The sequence below is a fragment of the Embiotoca jacksoni genome, unplaced genomic scaffold (genome assembly GCF_022577435.1).
Source record: "Embiotoca jacksoni isolate LCO1_2020_lvr unplaced genomic scaffold, fEmbJac1.0.p SCAF_23, whole genome shotgun sequence".
NCBI classification, from domain to species: domain Eukaryota; kingdom Metazoa; phylum Chordata; class Actinopteri; family Embiotocidae; genus Embiotoca; species Embiotoca jacksoni.
The window spans coordinates 5952773-5975487 of record NW_027185374.1 but is presented as its reverse complement, the minus strand read 5'-3'; the positions used below and the strand labels follow the sequence as shown (position 1 = coordinate 5975487).

The 22715-nt window shown below is 42.8% G+C and overlaps 3 protein-coding genes across 5 annotated transcripts in view; 1 reads left to right on the top strand and 2 right to left on the bottom strand.

Annotated features, from left to right (window-relative positions):
* Window positions 1-7167, bottom strand: part of ino80 (INO80 complex ATPase subunit) — a 39851-nt gene extending 32684 nt beyond the window's left edge. The window contains exons 1-16 of one of the 3 annotated variants that reach the window (XM_069158493.1): window positions 7016-7097; window positions 5816-5880; window positions 5211-5402; window positions 4718-4875; window positions 4509-4576; window positions 4140-4286; window positions 3912-4032; window positions 3604-3809; window positions 3380-3433; window positions 3008-3211; window positions 2711-2915; window positions 2171-2238; window positions 1864-2085; window positions 1578-1658; window positions 974-1069; window positions 32-91 (exon numbers count right to left, since the gene is read on the bottom strand). In XM_069158493.1, coding sequence (XP_069014594.1) covers window positions 32-91; window positions 974-1069; window positions 1578-1658; window positions 1864-2085; window positions 2171-2238; window positions 2711-2915; window positions 3008-3211; window positions 3380-3433; window positions 3604-3809; window positions 3912-4032; window positions 4140-4286; window positions 4509-4576; window positions 4718-4875; window positions 5211-5362 — 1842 coding nt within the window. In that variant the 5' untranslated portion in view covers window positions 5363-5402; window positions 5816-5880; window positions 7016-7097. Of the gene's footprint in view, window positions 1-31; window positions 92-973; window positions 1070-1577; window positions 1659-1863; window positions 2086-2170; window positions 2239-2710; window positions 2916-3007; window positions 3212-3379; window positions 3434-3603; window positions 3810-3911; window positions 4033-4139; window positions 4287-4508; window positions 4577-4717; window positions 4876-5210; window positions 5403-5815; window positions 5881-6604; window positions 6917-7015 lie in introns of those variants that run through there. The other 2 variants (XM_069158494.1, XM_069158495.1) reach the window with 2 other exon arrangements.
* Window positions 7168-7841: 674 nt separating this feature from the next.
* On the bottom strand, window positions 7842-14409 carry vps18 (VPS18 core subunit of CORVET and HOPS complexes). The gene is made up of 9 exons (XM_069158492.1): window positions 13972-14409; window positions 13737-13878; window positions 13501-13592; window positions 12206-12456; window positions 11658-12011; window positions 9653-10915; window positions 9311-9520; window positions 8927-9163; window positions 7842-8730 (listed from the first exon to the last, which is right to left on the bottom strand). Exons 1-9 carry the CDS (start codon window positions 14072-14074, stop codon window positions 8434-8436), a joined length of 2949 nt encoding a protein of 982 aa, XP_069014593.1. The 5' UTR covers window positions 14075-14409; the 3' UTR covers window positions 7842-8433.
* A 789-nt stretch (window positions 14410-15198) lies between these two features.
* Window positions 15199-18325, top strand: rhov (ras homolog family member V). The gene is made up of 3 exons (XM_069158491.1): window positions 15199-15627; window positions 15863-15921; window positions 16467-18325. The coding sequence occupies exons 1-3, from the start codon at window positions 15423-15425 to the stop codon at window positions 16911-16913; spliced, it is 711 nt and encodes a 236-aa protein (XP_069014592.1). The 5' UTR covers window positions 15199-15422; the 3' UTR covers window positions 16914-18325.
* The last annotated feature ends 4390 nt before the right edge of the window (window positions 18326-22715 follow it).

The window sequence follows — 22715 nt, the reverse complement described above, 5'->3', positions numbered from 1 at the left end:
ACTTCTGTATAAATAATCTCCTCGTCTTTACCTGGCTCCAAAATTTTCGAATCACTTTGCGGTCATGAGGGTTTCCCCAGTATGGCAACACCTGGAGGACACGTCAGTAAGATTAAAAACAAGACAGAAGGTGCGTCTACACAGTCAATAAATTCACACACATCAAAGTGATCACTTAAGCTATATTCAAACTAAGCTTTTACAAGACCGTTACAGTTACACTGAGCAATGTAAGAAAACCAGAGCCTCCGTGGAAACGTTTAGGCGTAGTATCTTGTATGAATCACTGCTTCAGTTGTTGATGTATAAAGTGATGTGAAAAGATTTACACATCATTACATCACTTAACACTAGCTGGCATTCCATTGTTTTCAGTCAGTGTTGCTTTGAGTGCTCAGGAAGCTTATCTTCAAATTGTGTAATAGGGTCTTTTCACACCTCATTAGCAAAACAAACTGGAATTGATTTATTCCCAAACTAGCTGAGAAAATGGGCATAGTTGAATGCTGAGCACAACAAAGAATGCTGCATATTGTAGTATGTGTTTGGTGTGTGTGTGTGTGTGTGTGTGTGTGTGTGTGTGTGTGTGTGTGTGTGTGTGTGTGTGTGTGTGTGTGTGTGTGCACTCAAGCGTAGCTGACATATTGATGTGTTTGATAAATGTTTTTTTGTTTTTTTTAGCAGCCTGTCAAAATTCAGCTATGGCATAATTTTTTGGGAACAGCTACTAAACCAAAACAGCTTTGTCGGCAAACATTAACATAAGCAATGCTACAATACTGCCCCCCGATGGACAGTTCTAGGTATGTTTTCATGTCACAGGGTGTTGGGGTCAGTCTAACCGCACAGCACTGGGTTATTAACAAGGCATCAATGCAACAATAGAGATGAAGATGCTGGGATTATTTTAGAAATGTGTTTGCAGATGTTTGCGCTGGCGGGCTCACTCAGCTGTGTTAGCTGTGATTCTCACCTTGAATTTGGGTACAAAGCGGGTGAACTCCTGATGCCAGTTGTTGAGCGTGGAGGCTGGAGAGATGATCAGGAACGGACCCCAGATGTTGTCTCTCTGCGCAGGACCAGAAAAGACAAAAACATGGTCAGCAGCTGCAACAGGTGGTCTTAGTATGTGCATGAGTGAGCCGCGCCTACAGAAACAGGAAGCTCTGGAGGAACACTGCATGCATGTTCCTGTCAGCGAGAGCTTATTGAAAAGCTCACATTTCCCCAGAATCCCCCTCCACACGCGCACACACACACACACACACACACACACACACACACACACACACACCCGACCCCCCTTTGGAGTTAAGGGACTTAAAGAACTAAAGAACCGGCAGATCAGCTGCTCAACACCAATGAAATTAGTCATGTGGTCCATTCAATGAAAAAAATGTTCCAGCACCTGCAAAAAGCACAGCTAGAAACATGGGACTCTTTAAAGGATGCAGGTGCACAAAGAAACTTCCTCATAGATTTTTTTTTTTCATGAGTCAAAAACAATAGCAGAGACAAGTGAATGTTCCACAAAGGGTTTGTGGTGAATGAAACCTTTTGGCCCAGTCCCCTCTCACCTCCGCTAGGTGTGCCAAGAGCGCGATACTCTGAACCGTCTTCCCCAGTCCCATTTCATCTGCCAGGATTCCATTGATTCCCTGCAGAAATGAGGAGAAACAAAGGAAAACAATCACTTTCAAACATTATTTACGCCATAAATTCTTTCCGCTCACCAAAACATTAACAATAAATTATTTTCGCAATTCATACCTCGAGAGTAGTATGTCGATTTTGCACATAATGCAAACCGAGTTTTACAGAAAATCTCAGCATTAATCGAAGACACGGGACAGACATGGGTACCTGTTCATAGAGGTTGGCCAGCCAGTTCATGCCTTTGAGTTGGTAACCCTTTAGTTTCCCGTTGAAGATGGTGGGCTGAGGAATGTCTTCGCCTGCGTGGATGGATGGGTTTGAAAGGCTGTAGCTTTCCCCAAACCCGCAGCCGATCCCCGACGACAAGCTGCCAGCTGCGTGGACAGATGCACTGCGACTGTCTTTAGCCTCTTCGTCAAACATTCGCGTCTACACGGAGAGATTTGGAGATCACACAGAGTATAGACAGTGCAGCGTGTGTGGAAGAAGAGCATCTCTGAGGACATTAACTTACTCTCTCTTGATGAATCTGGTAGGCCTCTTTGGCATTCCTCAAGGCCTGGGATTTGTAGTATTCACTATCTGCAATCACAAAAAAAAAAATCCTCTTGTAAATTAAACCAAGAACATCAAATACAATCAGACATTTCCTTGTGATGTACAAGAGTATATTACCCAAACACAGCAAAATCTAAACTCTACTTAATCAAATGAGTCAAATGAATTGCAGGATACATCATTAGTGTACAACAGTAAAAGATAGAGATAAGTGATTTGTTGCTTGACAACCCAGCGCCCTGACTGCTCAACAGCGCATTAAAACTGTACGGAGGAAATACACGAAAACAAATCTCCAGATAGAGGCGAGGCTGAATGGGCCAAAGATATAACAATAACTGATACTTTTTCCATTAAATTTGACACTGACACAGTTCAGAGGGATTCGTTTGCAAATTTCTCAAAGTGATTCAAGATAATGTTGATCATCATCAATACAGAGGTTCAGTTTCCAATTTCTCCAGTTATACATTAAACTTGATAATGCAATTCATACCATAGTCCTCCTGACTCATGTTGACCATCACTCCTCCTCCAATGTCGATCTGTCTCTGGGCTGCAGTGTCTTCAAGTTTCCTCAGAATCTCCTCCTGGGCTGTATCTCCTCCTGGTCCCCCCACGTTGGCTTTTCCGCTCATAAAATGAGCATACAGCTCCGTCTGGGTGATGAGGAAATTCAATTTACGCTGCTGACGCTTGGCCTGTGAAGGAGAGAGAAAAGGCCGCATGGAGAAAAACGCTGTTATCACTCGGGATTTCAAAAGTGTCATGAATTTCCTTCCTCGTCACCTACCTCTCTCATCTCTTCGTCGAGTTTCCGTTGTTCCAGGGCTTCCTTCTCCGCCCTCTTCCTGTGCTCTTTCTCCACTTTGTCGTACTTCTTCCAGTAGAGCATCATCTCCTTGGTAAGGCGTCGGGCGCGAGGTAACGTCTCCTTGCAGTTCTTCTGAGCTTGGATAGCTGCACGCCGTACCTCGCGCATGCACTGGTGAGCCAGCTAGAAAACAGGAGTTAAATGTAGGACTTCGGCAATGTGTTATACTCTTGCGTAATACAGAAATGAGGAGTTGATGCCAACAAGTCAACCATCAACAGAAATAAAATAATGTGGAAGAAACCAAGAGCATTTAACAAAACGATTTTACAGCAGCAACACTTTACGTACCTTTTTAGCATTGGTCAATACGAGGTTCTTAGCAGAGGTCTTCTGCTTGAAAGACTGAAAAAAAAAAATGTATTTAATAGGGCAGTTAGGACTTAGAAACCTTAGAAAATAGAACAGAACACCAAACCAACCCTTTACCCCCCCCCAACCTGAAAATAAAACAATACAGATTAAATGCATAAGCATTCTTTTTTTTTTTTTTTCATTCCTTCATGCACACTGACCTTGGGTATCTCCTTTTTGGCGATGGTGAGCCAGACTTTGCGTCGCCGTGCATTCAGCTGCTCAACAGTGAGATGTTTTTTCTTCACCACTGGCAGCGGAGCATCATGGGAAAACTTTGCAAAGATCTTGGTGACATAAGGACGCTCTTCATCCAGAAATTCTCCCTCTCCTCGTTTCTTCTTCTTCTTCACTTTTTTCAGTTTGGCTAAAAGAAAAGGGTGACGTTAATTAAAAAGTTAAAGCTTAATGATTAAATAATTATGTAATTATGATGTAATGACATCATGACTTTTTTTTTCTTTCTTACCCTTAAATTTCTTCTCATCTTTGATTTTCTTCTTCTTTGGGCCCAGTAAGTGACGCTGTTGCTCGTAGAAGGGGTCATGGGAAGAGAGGAGTCCGGTGCTGTAGTACTGAAACTGGTGAAGCTGCAGGAAAGATTTGCACACATGGATACAACGGTGACATAAACGCATATATCACCACATTTCTAAATATCAGTAGGCACGGCATTCGTTCGTGCGTGCGTCTGTACCTCCCGGTCGGAGTAGAACTTGCTCTGGTGCTGCCTGTTGTACCGATGCAGCCTCAGCATGTCGTGCAGCTCCTCCCGAGACAAAGTGAAGTTTGCGTCGTCCGAGTCCGTGTCCGAGTCGGTGGTGTCGTCGCTCAACAGGATACTCTGCAGGCGACGGAGGAGGAATGAATGTGGTTAAAGCAAGCTGATAGTGCGTGATATACAATGTAGTGCGTAAGAGAGGAAGTATAAGGAGCGGTGAGACGGTCCAAAAAAGAGGCATCGGGAGAGGAAACATGAGAAGAAGCGCTGCATTTATTGGTTATTTGTTTAATCTGTTAATTAATTAAATTTGCAATACATCTGAGAATTTGTCAATGTAAGTACCTTAAGCCATTTCCTGTTTTTCTTCAACTTGGAAAAATTGTAGAGGCTTGTTTTATCTGCCTTTTGGTCTGCAAGATTCAAAGGGAAACAAGACACTGCGTTATATAAATACGTATTAACTCCTACATGGAGTCAAAGGAAACCAGTGAGAGTGTGCTTGTGTAGTAATACCTGAATTACATAAATAAAAGTCTCTGTTCGTATCTTACCTTTACCTTGCAGGAGTACTCCGTTGAGGAGCTTGCCGTCTGCCAGCCCATCCCCTTGCTCACAGGACTCACTCTTCACTGTCAGAGCTGCATGTTGAGTGGCGGGGTCCAGGGACAGCCCTGTCCCCAGTGCACCATCACTGTCATCACTATCATCACTACAACAAGAGAAATATGCATCTGTAAGCCCACCATTTGCATCCTGTCTGTATCTATTGTTCTCCGTGGGTAAGTGTTCAGCAGGGAATGTCGCAGGGACATTACTGTATGTGATGGAGCATTAGATACTATGAGACGGATCAACTGGGTGTAATGCAAAATACACGACAAAAGTACAAGGCGGTCATGTAAAAAAAAAATCTACATTTTGTGTAATGTAACGGTGTCATTTTGCCGAGTTTTTAATTAATTTAGCTGCAGATGGTGCCCAGGAACAAACCTGAACATAGGATCAACAAGTGTGTGCCCACCTTCACCTCCCCTTTGTCTGTACCTGGTTATGTCTCTGTTGAAGATAGCAGCAGTCTGGCGCAGAAAACTGTCCAACTTCAGGGATCTTTCTAAGCGCTGCAGGTAGAGAGGTTTGGCCAGGCCAGAGGTCCCTGATGCCCCAACCTCCAGCCGGCCACCCTGCCCTGACGCCATGCAGCCCAGACACCTCTGCCCGACAGGGCAGGACTTTTTACTGAAGAGGGAGAAGACAGAAATAGAAAGAAATGGATGGGTAAATGTCTGAAGGTCAGATTGACCGGCACAGGAAACTGTAGGAAAAGTAAAGCTCTGCTGTTCTGATGATTTTCCACCTCAAGCAAGAACCGAGCATGTGAAGGTTCATACTACATAAAGGAATAACAAATAGCTTTCATAAAGATTTGCTGAGTTTTGTCTTCTTTTTCCTAATCCAGGATTTCCTAGCTTGTTCTGGGATGAGAATACTCGCCTTCTAGCGTGGTTCAAGACCTTTCGATCACTGCCTACGTCTACGTTTGGCTGGGTATTAAAATAGCCATTTACTTTAAATATCAAGCTACTTTCCTCCAATGCTCGGAAATGCAGCACAAAGTCCATTATCCAAAATAGTGTATACAGTGAACCTACCTTCTCAGTAAGAGATAGCATTGTTCTTGATTCCAAGATTAAAGATCAGACAAAGATGAACAACCCTAATAAAGAAGAAGAAAACCAGTCACGCACTGATATTCAATTGAATATAATAAAACGTTTTTTTATGGGGGGGGGGGGGGCTCATATGTAAGTGCTCATGATTTTCCAGTAACGAAACAGCAATTCCAGTCACAAAATTGTACATAATTCAGAAATAGGAAACTTATTCAACACTGCTGTGTGTTCAAAATTGCACACAATTTGCTTCCATGCTTTTGGTGTAAATACTTCCATCAAGAAAATAAACTTATCATGTTTGTATCACAACACACATTAAAAGAGATGTTTCGCCATGACATCTTATTCTCCAGTCATTTTAGTTGATCAAAACATGTATAGTTTGATTTCACCACGACTGTAAAACCCTTGTTGGCCAAAAGTGTTACGATAACAGTCCCAGGCGTTATTTATTCCTAAATGCACAGGTGGTTTGTTTTGGAGAGTAGCTGACGTCATTCAGCGTCTAATTACTCGTTACATATCTACTTGAACTTCACTGCCTCGCACGTGCAAAAAAAAGATGCCAATAACCAAATAGTTAAAACCTTGAGAAAAAATAATAATAATAAAAAAAATTTAAAAAAAATAGTTTGTATTTCCCTTTTTTTTTTTTTGCTTCGTCTCGTCCTCATGTTATGATTCGCAAGCTTGTGTTAGCTCGGGGTGGGAGGGGGGGGTAGGGTAGGGGAGGGAGGGAGGGGGGGGGGGGGTTTGCCAGCTAACCTTGAATGGCACACTGCATACTGGTAGCTTTGCGGGCTAACAGCCATTAGCTCAGTTAGCTCACGGACTCCCGACACCGACGTCCTCCGTCGCTCCTCTAATATGAAGCGTTCAGACCGGCTCTGTCTCTTTAAGGCCGCCGCCTCCCGTAACTATGTATTAAGATATCGTATCGGTTTTTAATGGCAGTTCTTTAAAGCTCGCTTGCCGCCGCGAAGCAGCGACGTCCGAGGCCCTCCCGCCCGCCCGCCCGCGCCTCTCGTATCCTCGCCGCGGACACGAGCGGAGAGAGACTCGGCCGCCCGGTGAACGCGTGATCCCCATCTTTTTTTTAATTCTTTCTCCCTCCCGGCCATCTTCCCCCCCCCATTGCTCCTTCGCCCATAACAACCACCGATGGGAGTCTCTCACCTCGGCCCCCCGTGTCCCCCCTTTCGGTCTCTCTCGTCGCTGCTGCCGACTCTCGGTTCTCGGACTCCAAAATGGCGGTTTGAGGCGCCAGGCGAGTCTGTGAGCTTTGAGTCGGCAGCAACGGCGGAGAGGCGGCCACTTTCTGTTACTGAGAGAGCAGAGACACGACGCCATGGCGAGGGTACAGCAAGGAGCAGGCGTTTTAATCAAGCACAGATAGAGTGACGCTAGCCCGTCGGTGTTTCCGAGGATGTGACCGGCACCAAAAACTCCCAACTGTACATTTTATTAATAACAGAAGGTACGCCGCCAGCATATATGCAGTTTGGGGCTGTATAATTACAAATAATACAAACATATCGATGAATTTCTGTCCTCGATTGGTAGCGTCTGCTCACTGCGAAGATTACCGAGCAACGTCTTACGTCATCAGAAGGGAACTCCGTTTTAGGTAAAGTGAGGCAGCTGGATACACACACAGAAATGTTATAAAATTGCTGCATTATTTCAGATGTTGACAACTAATTCCAAAAACATGTAATAATTCCATACTTATTTTTTTAATGTATAAATATATTGATATGTATTGTCACCTATAGTGACTATTTGTTGCCACACTAAATTGTCATCATAGAGCTGACTCATGTATTTGGTAGGGATCAAAACAAAAACAGCTGCAGTCACAGTGGCCTAGACTCCGAAAAGCCTGCTTAACTGTAGCTTGGACCAAAACTACCAGTTACATACGATTCTCTTACGAGTCCATCCGTGGATCTGCCTCCTGAGAAACTTTGATCAAGTGTATTGATTTTTGTTACACGTAAAATGATTTGTTAAATATTTATTACACTTCAAAACAAACAGAACATCCAGTCCATCAAAACTGACAAGCTTTAATGTGCCACAGTTAAACTTACAAACAGATGAAATAACAGTTTGCTTAGCTTCCTCGGTTTAACTGTTAGATGAGCCCAGACCTGTAAAGAAGGGAGACTGAACTGAGCCAAGGACACACAGATATAGTTTAAGTGCATGTTATGTTGTCGATGTACCAAACAAGTGCAGAACATAATGCAATTAAAAGATGAAATGGGTATAGTGCACTTCTAGCCTTTCTATTGTTTTAATTAGAGATTCAGGCACATATATGCAGTAGGCAGCCTTGACAATATTTTACATTACAGCAATATTGCCCACAATGTCAGCTCATTTCCATTGATCACCAAATGCTCCTATACAAAGTGCAAAGGTCATTAAATCAGCTTCAAATACTGTATTCTGCAGACAAGTGAAGCTGATAAAAGTTTTCAGCAGTAGGCACTACCAACAGGTGATCAGGTTGAATCCACCGAATGGGTCTTTTCTTTGGATGGCCCACTCTCGTCTCTTTTTCACCCCGAGAAAATAAAAGTATTTATTCATAGCCAGCTGGATCTCTCGTCCTCAAATTTCTGCGGGTCGATGAAAGGCTTGTCGATGGATTTGATCATCAGTTCGCCACAGTACACGCACTCAGATGCAATGGTGTCATCGATGTCTGATTTGATTTGCTCGCGGCTTGTACCAGCATTGCCCTTTCCAAGGCTCGACGTGTCTCCTTCATCTTTTAGTGCGGGACGGTGGCGGGATTTGGAGGATTGCGTGGTTGCAGCCAGCTTTTTCTGCAGCTCCTCCAAACGACTCTGCTTGTAGGTTGATAAGTGAGGGCTCACTTCCTAGAAGGCGGGGAAAAAAAGCGACATGGGAATTATTGCCACAGTAAAGTTTAATTACCAGAATTTATGGTTACTTCGTGAATTAACGGAAAACAAAGCATCCCATGTCTGCAGTGGTGCATATTATTATCAGACATTTCAAACTACTACTTTGAATTTGTATTATCACTGCAAGACATCACTCCCGGTGAGTTACCTGAAACAGGCAGTCAGAGTGGAACATGTGTCCACACAGGAACAGGTAGAAAGGCCTGTTGAGCAGCGGGAAGTCACAAGCTGCACACTTTTCTTGGGAGTCCACTACACCATACTTGTTCCTCATCTCCTGGATGTCTTCCCTGATACGTTTAGCACTCTCCGTGGCCTCCTCCATTTCCTGCTTCAGCTCCTCAATGTGCTGGTTGTACTCCTCCAGAGAACTGCAGATGGCCTCCTGAGAAACCATAATGGACGGAGGATGAAGTTAATTGAAGCACGATACTATATTTTAGGTTTGTTTGTTCTCAATATGACCTACTTTTATCTGTTCAGTCAACTCACAGAATAAAAAACTAGAAAGCAAATCATTCTTGTTACAGACCTTAAAGTGGTCAATGGTGACAAAGTCGGGAAAGAAAGGCAGAATGTCTTCGATCTTGAGCAGGTCGCAGCTGGACAGACAGTTCATGGCTTTCTTCACATCTTTCTCCTCCTGCACCACATGCCTGGCGATCTTCAGCCACAGCTTTTTCCTCATCTCCTCGTCATCCTCGGGCAGGTCAGCGCATGACTTGGCTAAGTCCACATCGACCTGTGGATAATGAAAGACAATGAGCATTAGTGGCACGTGACAAAAATTGAAGAAAATACTTCTGTGAGTTTGATAATACATTTATGACGACCCCTTCCGAGCATTTACTTACATGCAGCACACTTCACTTACTTGTAAAGCGAGATCCACTGCCTCCTCGTACAGTTCCATAATCCTGTAAACCAGGACGCAGGCCCGGAGGTAGCCGTGCTCTGCACACAGCCGGAGGGCGTACTTGAGGTCGTAGTGGATCTCTGAGGCGTGCGTACCTGCCTGCTCCAGATACCACAGCAGAGAGTCTGGCTTGTACTTGGCGTAAAGCGACAGCAGGTAGTTATGGATGGCCTCCTCTGTCACGGTCAGCTCATACACACAGAACTCCATGTAGCGGATGGTTTCGCTAATCTGCTGGGTGCTGCCCATCTGGCTGTAGTTCATCAGAGCCGGGATGAGCTTCTTTGGGTCCAGCCTTTTGCCCATCTGAATCCAGGCATCAACCACGTTTTTGGGAATGTGCTGCATGAGGACGGGGGAGAACTTGTAAAACAGCTTTTCGTCGCAGTGCTTGGAGAGCACGTCCAAAGCGGCGCTGTAGTTGTCGTGCTGGCAGTAGTGAGATATCACCCTCTCGTAGTCCTGCATGACAACCGAGAAGTAAACCATGTCGTCCACGTTGCCGTGGCTGGCCAGCAGGTCGTAGATGGTGGTGCGGTTGTTGAACAGACACTCCTTGTGCTTGGAGCTGCTGATGAACCGGCGGAACTCGTCGCGGGTTTCCTGGAAGATGATGCTGTTGCCGTCGCTCTCCAGCTGGCCGAGACGGTTCAAGTAGAGTTCTGCGAGCCAGGTGACTAGAAGGGTGATCTGTGTTCTCTCACTCGGTTTCAGATTATATAGTTTCTTCAGCAAGAACTCCTTCAAGGCCTCCTCTTGTTTGGCTTCGATGAACTTGAGCGCTATCTCTTCAAAATAGTTCTGTGTGAGCGCGTAGCACTTGGCACTCTCCAGGTATCGCTTATTCTGGAAGCAGTGCTCGGCCTCCTTGGCCAGCACCATGTCTGTGCACTCAGGCCGGTCACGGCAGTACTCCTTGGCCAGATCAAATTTATTCATGCTCATGTACATCTGCCAGACGTCCCTGGCCTCGCGCTGGATGTGGTATCGGAAAACTGCCCGCTCGGTGTAGATCCACACCAACCCACCGACTGGGTCTTTGATCATTTTCTTAAGGGTGCCAAACTTATCTGGGAACACATCCTCATAAACCACCTGTCCATTCAGAGTGCAGATGGCCTTGACTCGGTCATGAAGCAGTAGCAGGAAGTGGAACTGTGTCAGCACAATGGAGATGGGCTTGATGATGCTGAGGTCAATGTCGGGAGTGTATTCCCATACCTGTGTGATGGTGACAGAGGAGAGATGGAGAAAGTATGTGAAACTTAAATAATGAATAAACATGAGCAGAATGTGAAGTGGTAACATTACCTCAAGCCTACAGACACTCACCGGTAGCTGCAGATGCATTAACCACCTACAGATTAACTCAAAATATCTGGTTGTTTAAAACGACCTATTTTTACTCGCATGCAAACACGTAGCACTTCCTGTAGCTGCTCCACAATAAAAGCCTCCCGCTGATTTACCAATTAAAAGCTTATTAGCTGGGCTGCATCAGCAGGGCTGGCTCTGACACTAACTGAGTGATCAAACTTAAACAATTGGTCGGCTTAATGCTGTGACTTCCTGTGTTGTTTCAAAATAAAAGCTTTCATTTCAAATTAAAAGCCCTCTAGTGTTTCATACAGGGTACCACCGTATCTTAGGTTTTGACCTAATCTTGTAATATAAAACCGTGGCCTTTGCGTCTAGTAGAGACGGACCGATGGGTGATTGTGGTGGCATGTGCTATTGCACAGATGTGTGCCTTATGACAAATAGATACTGCAGTCTTCCACTTCTATTGTCTTTCACTGAGAAAAATGCACACACGTGGACAAAATTGTTTGTTAATAGACTCTGTGTCACTGCGCTCCTTTTTTTTTTTTTTTTAGGAAAACGAGTACTCTTTGGTTAAAAGGTCAGTGTAGAGGCCTGACAAATACACTGAATATTCGTACACTCACAAACAGACATTTACCTGCACATCACTCAGCAGGGAATCAGGCCTGACGTAGTCCAGCTGACCATAAAGAACCCCGTTACCCATCATCCAGGCGAAGGCCTTGGGGGAGGTCCGAAGCTTCGAGGTGTAGAAGGTGATCTCGCTGTATCCCATGTTGGCGGGGAACTCCTGGAAACTGGGCAGCAGGTCCTGGTTCTGGTTGAAGATAGTACTGAAGCCTTGCTGCTCCGAGCCCTCGGCTACCTTACCAACAAACTGGAACAGGCGTTTTCGAGTGGTGGCGATGATGAAGTACTTGTTCTCAAGGCCCCGCTCAATCTCCAGGCAGCATACAGGTGCAGGCCTGCCATCCTCCTCCAGGAAGTGAACCTACCTCAGGACATTAATATGTCATCATTTAGTTACATGCTAAGAAGAAGGATAAGTAGCGTCTGATGTTTTTGATTCTAAGTAGTGCAGAAAATGTACATTCTTATTGCACTTAAATATTGATACACTTATATTTTTTAAACATACAAAAAAACGACTGTGCTGCTACAACTACCAAATAGACATTTTCTCACCTGTCTGAAGTATTGATCTGGATTGGTGTTGAACAAGCTGCCCTCAGTTGCAGAGATCTCTGCTTCGAAGATGATGCCCTGACTGGTGCCGACCAGGACGGGTCCCGTGCTGGTCTCATTACCCAGCAGCTTGTTCCAGCCCACGCTCTCGATGAGGTGGCCCCTCCAGCGGGACAGACTGCGCACCTTCTGGGTGTTTCTGTTGAGGTACAGACACTCACTGGTGCTCAGGCTGATCAGCAGATGGGAGCCTGTAGTCGGCAGATATGAAGGAGAATATAGCTTTTGTTAATACATCACAACCAAGACACTGCTGCAGTAATATTCCGAATTATGTAGAAGCATTGGATGTTCAAATTTAAAGATTTGAGCACTTGTGTTGCTGCAGGTTTTGAAACCTTTTTTGTCATTTGATTATTAAATCATGCTAAAATACTGGCTTAAAGATAAGTTTTGTGATGGCAATATTCCCGCCTCTCGTAGAATGATGCACAATTACCTCAAAACATCCACTAAATGTATACAGTGCAATGGATAGGAGAGAAAAGGTGTAAATGCAAGGACAATTCAAAATCAATTGAGGATAAGTAATAATATAATACTATAATAAAAGGCAGACTCACAGTAAGCTTCACAAGCATATTGGTAATTAGTTGTCTAATTATGGTCTGTGGACGTTTTCAAAGGCTCTTATTTGTCCGTAGTGTGTGCATGTGCGTGTGTGTGTGTGTGTGTGTGAATGTTGTCCGTCTCTCTGTAATGGACTGGCGATCTGTCCAGGATGTTCCACACCTTTACCCAAAGTCTGCTGGGAAAGGCTTCTCTTTGACCCTTGTACAGCAGGGCAATTCGAACTCAATACCAAGAGGGCCGGATAGGAGGATCACTGTGGACTTGAGGATCGCATAGAATATTTTGCCAATTAATGACTATGAATACCTCTTAATGTTAATCGATAAGTACATGGAATAAACTAATCATGTGCATCCCTTTTATGGTATCAATTTCAGACCGGACATGACGATCGTAGTAAAACAGTACTGGCCTGTTTGTAATACTATCAAAACAATTCCAAGCAGACATAAGGTGCTTATCGCAGGTCCAGATCCATCGTTGTTAAAGGCAAAAACAGTGAAAAAGTATCCAGGCAAGCATCTTCTCACCGGAAATAGAAAATACAATTTTAAAAAAGGCCACATCCAGCTTGAACAGCCCTGCTGTACAGAATAAAACACGTATAGATGATGAACGGAAGTTCTCCAACGAAAAAAAAACAACCCAGAATGACCATTCACCTGTAGGGTCCAAGAACAGTCTGTGCACTTTACTGTCATCTTTCCTTCCTAATTCAGTCTGGTTGGGTTGATCCGGCTTGGCCAAGTCAATCCTGTATCGAGTAAAAACACGAGTAGCATCAGCATCTTCTGTCTGCTGCATTTACAGCTATTTTTTTTGAAGTCATAACAGATGGTTAAGAATAGATGAGTACTAATCAGAGAGAATTTAAACTAATCATGAGAGTGATATTTGCCTCAGCAGCGTGTCCTTCCCCAGACTCATGCAGAGCTGGTTGTTGCAGACCGCCAGATGGTTGATCTTCTCGGGCGGCGTGAAATCGATCCTCTGCTTGTTGAATATCGGTTTCTCTTCCTCAAGTCTCACGTTCACAAAGCCTATAACGCGAGGAAACAAGTCTCAGCAGAATGAGGCTTTCACGTGTACTATACGACATCGCTCTTCGTGTGCAGCCAAGAGGGGCGACCTACCTGAATGCGTTATCCCGATGTTGGCGTTTGTCAGGCGGCCGTGCTGCTGCGCACTCTGCCGGATGTTTTGAGAGTCCTCGTACTCATCAAGAATTGAAGCCATGATTTAATGTGCCGTAACCTCACGCTTATTTTAACACCTGCGAGATAATTCGGACAATCCGGATAAATAGACCTGGCGAGAAGCCTCTCCTAAAACGACATGGCGAAGAAGCTAGCAGCCAGCGAGCTAGCACAACTTCCAGCAGTTAAAAGTCGCACTGACCTACTTCCTTTGTGCGCATGCGTCTGAATTGAAACTTTAAAAAAAAAATGTACAACGTACGTTTTTACGCTGCAGCATAAACACGGGAACGCGTTAAATTCCGATTCATTCGTGCTATCGCAGCAGCTATCTTAACACCCGTGGACACAACACAGGGTGGATCCTGACAATCAGGTGACACACGGAATCATGTGATCACTCTCTTCGGGTTAGTTCTTTCTTCAGCCACTAGGGGGCGCAGTTCGACCAAATTACAGTGACGTGGTTTGTTATGAGATGTTGAGATGTTGCGGAATAGAAACTATCATAAATAACTCTTTTGCCACGGTCCCAATATATATTTTTTTTCACTTATTAGTGTTTACGTACACTATAGTATTTTTTTTGTTATCGATGGTTGTAAAGGCAATGTGTATTGTAGCTTTTCAATTTCCCAAATAATAATAATAATAACTTTATTTCTATAGCGCTTTTGAAAAACAAGTTACAAAGTGCTTTACATACATTTAAAACACAATATGCAACAGTATAAAATATAATGATAAAATACAACAAAAATAAAACAGAGTCAATCAATAAAAATGCAGTCAACAAAGGGCAAGTCTAAAATACTGCGTTTTTAAGAGTGACTTAAAAGAAAACCGTGTTATAAATAGGTTATTTATAATATGAGGATATTAAGTATATTCTTTATTAAACTATAAATTTAAAAACCATAAGGCAATAGAATCAACTCAAACACACTCCTGAAATTGGTCCAAAAAACTAGAAAGGGATAAATTGTTGGATCGTACAGGAAAATTAAGGATAAAGGATAATTATACACAAACACTCAATTCAAAGTGGGATAGTCAGGCTATATCTATTTGTAAAGTTATCTATCTATTTATCTATATATCTATCTATCTATCTATCTATTTATCTATCTATCTATCTATTTGTAAGAGGGAGCTGCTTTCCTTCTGTCTTATGGAGGTGGGGCTGTCTATGCAAATCTCAACCTGTCACAGCAGAAAGTTGTCCTCAAACCGTCCCACACACGTCTCCCTCAGTCAGAACAGCACAGTCAGCCGGGAGTATACAAGAAGACTGACTGCTCAGCTGACATCCAGTAGGCTATCTCGCAGACATAAAAAAAAAAAAAAGGAGGAGAGTTTGCAGCCAGAGGTTGGATGTTGAGCTCGACATGCCACCTCACATGGATTACTTCTACCACGAGTCCCGAGTCCCGTCTGCCTGCGGGCTGACCCGGGAGGATGAGCTGGATCCCGGCGTCATCAGCTGCATGCTGGTCGGAGACGGAGCCGTCGGGAAGACCAGCATGATCGTCAGCTACACCTCCAACGGATACCCGACCGAGTACAGACAGACGGGCTTTGACGTCTTCTCCGGTGAGAATTTCAACTTAGCCTACATTTTATCAATAACAATTTTTCCAAGGTCATTTCTACAACTGCTTATGCCCAAATATGTAGTGGCTGTTAATGTTGATGGTGGAAATGGCCTAATTGTACCAGTATAGTTTTGAATTCGTTTTATTTTAATGTTTGAAATGTTTTCTTTCTTTGTATTATGTCTGACGCAAATAAAAATAAAGTGAAGCTGACTGATTCATGTTTCCAACAGGTCAGGTCCAAGTAGAGGGATCTCCAGTCAAAGTTCAGCTTGTGGACACTGCTGGACAGGTAGGACAACAAGTTTCTCTTTTTGATATCTGCCGTGTTTTAATTGTTTTTTTAAATACAGTTTTAATTTCTGCTTAATTTCTTATTATTATCTTATTTGGAAATAGTGAAATACACTATTTCCATGCCTCTGAAAGCACTCTGAATTGCCTTACAAACGTCTGACTGGTGCTATATAGACTTGCCTAGTCTTACAAGCCAGGATATTTTTTAGTTTTTAATGTGGAGTCCTAAATTCTTATCTGTTCTCTGATGTTGAACTGACTGTGTCAAGTAATAATTTGAATGTCACACAAAATTAATAACATCAAATCCCTTTTGGGAACAACTGTTTTTAATGTGATAAGCTATAAACGATGAAGGTATAAACTGTCACCTCCTTTCTTAATCCAGTATGTGACTCAGTAACAGGTTTTCACCCTGCATATTAATAGATGATCTTTCTTTGACACTTTAACGAGTCAGTCTCCTTCACTTGTTCCTTGATCAGATCTGTACAGTTTGATTGACTCTAACCTTCAACCCTGTCGTCATGTTCCATGCAGGAAGAGTTTGATGATTTCAGGGCTCTCTCCTACGCACACACGGACGTCTTCCTCCTGTGCTTCAGCATGGTCAACCCCACCTCCTTTCACAACATCACCAAGAAGTGGGTTCCAGAGATCCGGGCCTACAACCCCTCCTCACCCATCGTTCTTGTGGGGACTCAGTCGGACCTGTTACTGGATGTGAACGTTCTCATCAACCTGGACCGATCTCGTGTCAAGCCGGTCCTGAACTCTCGGGCCCGTAGCATGGCGGCGAAGATCAGGGCCGCAGACTACATCGAGTGCTCGTCACTCACCCAGAAGAACTTGAAGGAGGCTTTCGATGCCGCCATCTTTGCTGCCATTAAGAACAAAGCCCGCAAGACCAAGAAGAGGAGGTTTTCCGACAGGCGCACCAAAGCTTTCTCCAGGTGTAGCTGGAAGAAGTTCTTCTGCTTCATCTGAACTGTCATTATTGACCCTGTGGGTTGTGGACCAAACATTTGATTTATTTTCTTTCATCACATGTCCCATCTGAGGCAGTTTAGCATCCTTCTTTATTTAATATGTGGCTCATTTTGTCTGGGAGGCTGAATAATGGAAACAAAGACATGAGTACAGCGAGCACCCGAGAATCAACATCAGCATTGACTGCAGAGAGGATTCTGGGTAATTCTGAGCCGGGGTCTGGTTTCACACTCTAGCAGACTGATGCAGGACAAAAGTGTTGTTTACATTATATTAAAAAAAAAATATCTGAATGCTTTTATATGTATGCATCAAGGGCAGTGAACTGACACGTTAAAGGAGGTAGACAGATCACAGTAACAGAGGCCATTATGTAAAAGCTGTGAATTTGCATGGTGTGCTTTTCTATCAACTGCTGTCTTTAATGTAAGGGAGGGGGAAAGCGAAAGTGTCAGCAGTGTGTTTGAGCAGATGGGCGTTAGCTTCCTCTCTGTTGTGTTCTTGCTGTTTTGTTGCACCGGCCTATTTATATGCCGTAGCTGCACGTGCAGGCTGCAGCGTGAGGTGCTGTTTTCTTACCTGTGTGTAAAAGCTCCCCTGGCTGGTTTGGCCGGTGGTTTTCTGGTCTTCAAAATAAGTCACCTGACGGATCTCATGAATCCTGACTTTATACTTGTATCACCTGGTGTCACATCTGTGGAGAAAGAAGCACTGCAGGAGGATTTGTTTGTGACAAATCAGAAACAAATGTATTTCCACTGCTTTAATCTTTTACTTGGCACAGGAACTGGTTTGAAAATCCTCTTGCTGAAGAGAAAGGTTGCAGGAGAGCAGCAACCTTTGGCTTTTTTTTTGTTTTGTTCCCGTCCCTCACCAATCTGCATCTGTAAAAACAAACACTGTGTGAGTCTTTACTTCCAGCCTGCAGATCCTCCCTGCACCACCATCAGCCTGGATTTTTTTATTCGCCCAGCTTTGTTTATACGCTCAATACACTCCGTATCTACTCAGTGTGTACGGACTTAGAGGATGATAAATAGCCTCTGTGGGAATGTAAGTGTAAGGTAATACACTTAAAAAAAAAAAGCCTTGTGTGTGTGACAAGTGTGTGTAAGAGAGTCACACTTTGCACTCCATCTGGTGTGTATAAAAGTGTATATAAGTCTATGCTTCTTGTGGAAGTCAACCTAATGTGAATGTATTCTGTTTATTAAAACAGGACTTTTGTCATGTGTATGTTTATGAAATACAAGTTACATTTAAAATCAATAATGTACTCCACAAACTATGCGTTGTTACATTTTTACATCGCTGTTATGTATATCAGACCAACCATCTTCTGCTCTAACCTATGTGTCTTTTTTTACATGGCTGAGTGATGTGATAAATAAATGAAGTGCAACATATAACGTCAGTGTTATGTATATTTTTAGAACAGCTTGCCCGCAATGTTATGACTGTGCCAATCACAACCAGTTATCACGTCTGATAGCAACAATCAATTTGCATTAACAAAATACTTTTTAAAAGCAGACACTAATAAGCAGTGAGCATCAGCAGTTTGTCTGACTGTTCGTCATCACCAGTCTGGGTACTTTTCCTGAACCACCCCTCCGTCCAAACATATGATAAATAACATGTGGCCTCCAGCAGTGGGCTGCATTGACCAGTTCTAATGCAATCCACATGACTGGATGGGTTTTGGCAGTGCCATGCTGTGACTGATTGCTTTGTCTGATTGCGCCTTTTTGAAAAAGGGCTTCAGACATGGGAGAGTGGCATTCACAGGGGAGAAATTGAGTCAAATTCACTGATTGAGTATAAACAGTAGGAGTGGGTTGCTTCATCTCAACAGTGAAGTGTAGCTCAATGCAACGGAAACTTAAAAACATCATTGATTTCTGTCTGAAAGGTGTGACTATGAAAACAGCAGGTTTATTATGCTCGTTTTTAACCTGAGCAGGAGAAAAATGTACAGACGGTTGTTGTACTGCAAACTAAAATGAACACGACAGTGAAAGAAAGAGCAGAGAGGGGTTGTAAAACAGTTGCAGACCTGACAGCTCTGCAGGGCAATTATTTAGAGCAGGGTGGACGAGTCTGTGATGAACGAGAGGATGAAAGACATACACTCACCACCAATATATCAGAAATCTGTTTGGCATTAGTCAAGGAGCCGTCCATCACACGGTAATGACTCAGGGTTCTGTTTGAACTTCAGTTATCAGTGGGTCAAAGAGGGACATCCTACGTCTCGACCTCCTGACCTCGTATGGAGAGGTCACAGAGGGGAGCTGGTGTTTTGTCATCTGAAACCATGACACAAGTGGACCCACGCTGAACTTTGATTTGACTCTCTGAGGCCAGTTGGTGGCAGCCATGACCAGTACGAACAGTTGTTAGGTTGTCATTCTGAGAGGTAAGTTATTTAAAAAGTATACGAGGATTTAAAGCTGCTCTTGTAAATATTTTTTAAGATTAAATCAAATAACGATGCACAATGTGAAATGGCTTGCTCGTAATATTGAATCCACAAAGCATTACCATCTATCTGTGCCATTCCCTCTAGTTCCACAGGGCATTTTAGTGTCTTTCAGGTCATTATTTTGATTTTACCGCCAGAAACTTTGATTTATTTTCACTTCTCAGTGTTGTTTTTTGAGAGGCACCAGGCATCTATTAGCTACAAGCTACATATGTTACTTGCCCAGCATTAGACAGATGAAGTTAGCTACTGGCTGGCAAAAAAAAAAGCAGAGCATTTAGGGGCAGTATTAAAATATTTTTCTCAGGAGCTTGTGGAGACCAAAACAGGGCTAAAAGGAGATGGCCTTAAATTCAACACATGGAACAAGTTAGCTTTATAAACTTTATAAGATTATCAAATGTGTGTTTACAGCTAGACGCGCTGCACCCAAGTGGTAAAAAAAAAAAGGCCAGTTTAAAACATGATCACAAACTTTTATTGTTTGGGGCGTTATTCTAAAAAGGAATAATGAAGTTGTTTCTACCAGGTGTATGTTTAGAATAAATCCGGTTAGATTTTAGGATTGTTACTGATATCCTGATATGTTTGGTGTGTTGATATTCCATTTTACCCCCAAATAAAGTTTTTTTTTAGATAATTTGACTTAACTATTAGCTTGTTTACAATCTGTTGGATCTTCTGACTGCTTGTGTTTCTTGCCCTAACAAACTTTGCTGCAGCACTGTTGCCGTCTTCCCAGATTTCAGCGATGACGTCATAGACTGCATTGTTGTCCTCATTGAGATAAATCGTGTACAAAATAAGTAATAATCTAAAAGTACCTTCTCAACATAAAAAAAAAAAAAAAACATCCTCAAATCAGAACACTTTGAAATGCAATCTCTTTTAAAAAGCTTGATCCTGTTGTATTTACTCTATCTGTGTCTGGGGTTTGCAAAACATTTTAGGGGAAGTTCTGATGTGTGAGGGCAGGTGAAGGTCAGGAGTACTATGGCTATTAACGTGTTGAAAGGTCGCAGCCCTGGGTCAATACAGGCCGTGAGACTCTTTTGAGAAACACACTCGAATGTCACGTCTTATTTTTAATGCTTTTATCGAGTGGAATTATTTTCCAATTGTTCATTAAGAGGTGGAACATAGATGTTTTGTAAAGTCCTTCACTTTAATACAAAGAATGTCATACATGAACGATGCGATACAAAAGTCTTGAGTGGATTATATTATATACAGTCACAGATGATGCAAACACAGACATCCGTCACAGAACAGTCATTGAGCAATCGTGAAGGCCGTGTTGGACAGGTTTTGGGTTCCCAGGAGTTTATTAAAGTGTTCCTTCTCCTTCTGCTACTCCTCCTCTTTCTCTCTTCTCATGGTTAGTCACCTATTTTTCTCATGTGCTCACTGAGGGCTGGTCCTCCTCCCAGGATCCCCTGCTTTTAACGATTGTGTCAGGAGTAGTCAACCAGCTCTTCCTCTGGCTCCAGGCCAGTATCACTCTTGCCGGGTTTCACTGTAGTCAAAGACTGGCAAGAAGGCCTGGGAATCAGCAGGTGCACCAACAGGTCTGCCGGGCCGAGGACAAAGCCTATTGGCTCACGACTGCAGCTCCTCGGCCATCCAAATTGGCAGTTTGAACAGTTGTGCTTTGGGGAAGACTTGGCATCATTTACAGCATCTCTTTCACACACACAAAAAACTGTTGTGATTTTTTTTTATTGTTTTTCTTTTTGTCTATTCCACCCTTTAATGGCTGATTGTGTGTTTCTGGGAATCTGTGTATGACATTATGACTGAGTGGCACTGTTGAAAATTAAGGTTAAAGGCTGAAATGATAAAACAGCTGGATATTTGATCCAATACAGCTGGAAAAATACATTATAAAATGTTTAAATCACTGTACTATTTACTGTTTCCCTAATTCTCATGTAATTTGCATAGAGTTAATTTGAATAACAAAAAACAACCTGTCCTTGAGATTTAGAAAAAGCTCCCATTATTTTTGTCAAAACATAAACTGTCAGTTTTGATGTCAAGCAAAGCCAGTGAGAATTGTCCCAGTTCCTGATTACGGCTGTGCCTGGAGGCAACAACGATTATTTCTGCCCCACAGTCAACAGTAGAGGTTCACTTCCACAAATCTGCACTTGGCATTCATGCAGCAGAGTAATACACATGGAGTCCAATATGCAAACAGCCCCTAACACTTTCAAACAGTGCTGACAGTGGTGGATGCTGATTTTGCATTGGGTCACTTTCCAAAGGTTGGGACAACTCATGAGCCTTTCAACTCATTATCAGATGCAGTTGAGTTTTCATGTGTGTCCCAATCTGTCGTCATCAAGACAGACATCATGACTTTACAGTGAGCGTCAATGCGCACACATGATCTAAGAAGCTGTTGAGATGAGGCAAACAATGAGATGATTAGCACTTCAAACAGGCCTCATCTGGAGGCTCATTATGTTCCAGACTAACCAAAGGCACAGAGGACTTAATCAGATCAGGACACCAAAGGACACTAACACAAAAGCAGTGAAATCAAAAGAAAACCGGTCTGAAATTCTGTTTTAATGTGCTTTCACTTAAGTCACAGTAACATTATTTAACTTTATATTATCAAAGTAATTGGCTGTGAACAGCCATTACAGCATCAATACTATAAAGCGCGGACCTGCAGTAGACTTACAAACAAACAAATGCATTCATGCAGAAGAATCAATACAGAAATAAGCAGCACAATACCAGAAATTATTAAAATTAAGAATTTCGTGTTCAAAATTAAATTTGTTTAATCTTGGACACTTTCTGTAACAACTAGAATTTAAAAGTTAGAAAACAAATATTACATTTCTTAATTCGAATCCCTCTTAAATTTAGTTTGTATTTTTGCGTGCATATTATATCAGACATTGTTTTCTTTGAATACTTTGTTGTACTTAAAAAAATATATATTATATTGTACGTTCTTCTTTTTTTGCTTATTATTCGTTGATACAGTTTAATCTAACGCTGTTGTTGGCCAGACTGTACTGTGAATTCAATGACGAAACCCAGACAGTAATCTGACGAAAGTCTGAGTGATAGTTTACTCACAAAAAGTGTTACACAGTCTTATCAACCCACTTTCCTGCAAATCACCAGTAAAGGACCATATTATCGCTCCACAATAAAGAGTAGCAGTGAGTAATGTCAGATTTGAACACCTTTTCTGATTGAAATGAAAAGAGAGGTCGTTGTGAGAGGCTTTGAATGTCTGTCTTGGTCAAGAAGGGATGGGGGGTATTGGCGGGCGATACAACAAGTGTCAT

Excerpts from the sequence above, each read along its gene's own strand:
- vps18 (XM_069158492.1), bottom strand. The coding sequence starts at position 14,074 with ATGGCTTCAATTCTTGATGAGTACGAGGACTCTCAAAACATCCGGCAG. Across the intron at positions 9,521-9,652 it reads CAGTGGATCTCGCTTTACAA|GTCGATGTGGACTTAGCCAA; the intron begins GTAAGTGAAGTG and ends CATTATCCACAG. Across the intron at positions 8,731-8,926 it reads ACTCTGACTGCCTGTTTCAG|GAAGTGAGCCCTCACTTATC; the intron begins GTAACTCACCGG and ends CCCGCCTTCTAG.
- rhov (XM_069158491.1), top strand. The coding sequence starts at position 15,423 with ATGCCACCTCACATGGATTACTTCTACCACGAGTCCCGAGTCCCGTCT. Across the intron at positions 15,628-15,862 it reads GGGCTTTGACGTCTTCTCCG|GTCAGGTCCAAGTAGAGGGA; the intron begins GTGAGAATTTCA and ends TGTTTCCAACAG. Across the intron at positions 15,922-16,466 it reads TTGTGGACACTGCTGGACAG|GAAGAGTTTGATGATTTCAG; the intron begins GTAGGACAACAA and ends TGTTCCATGCAG.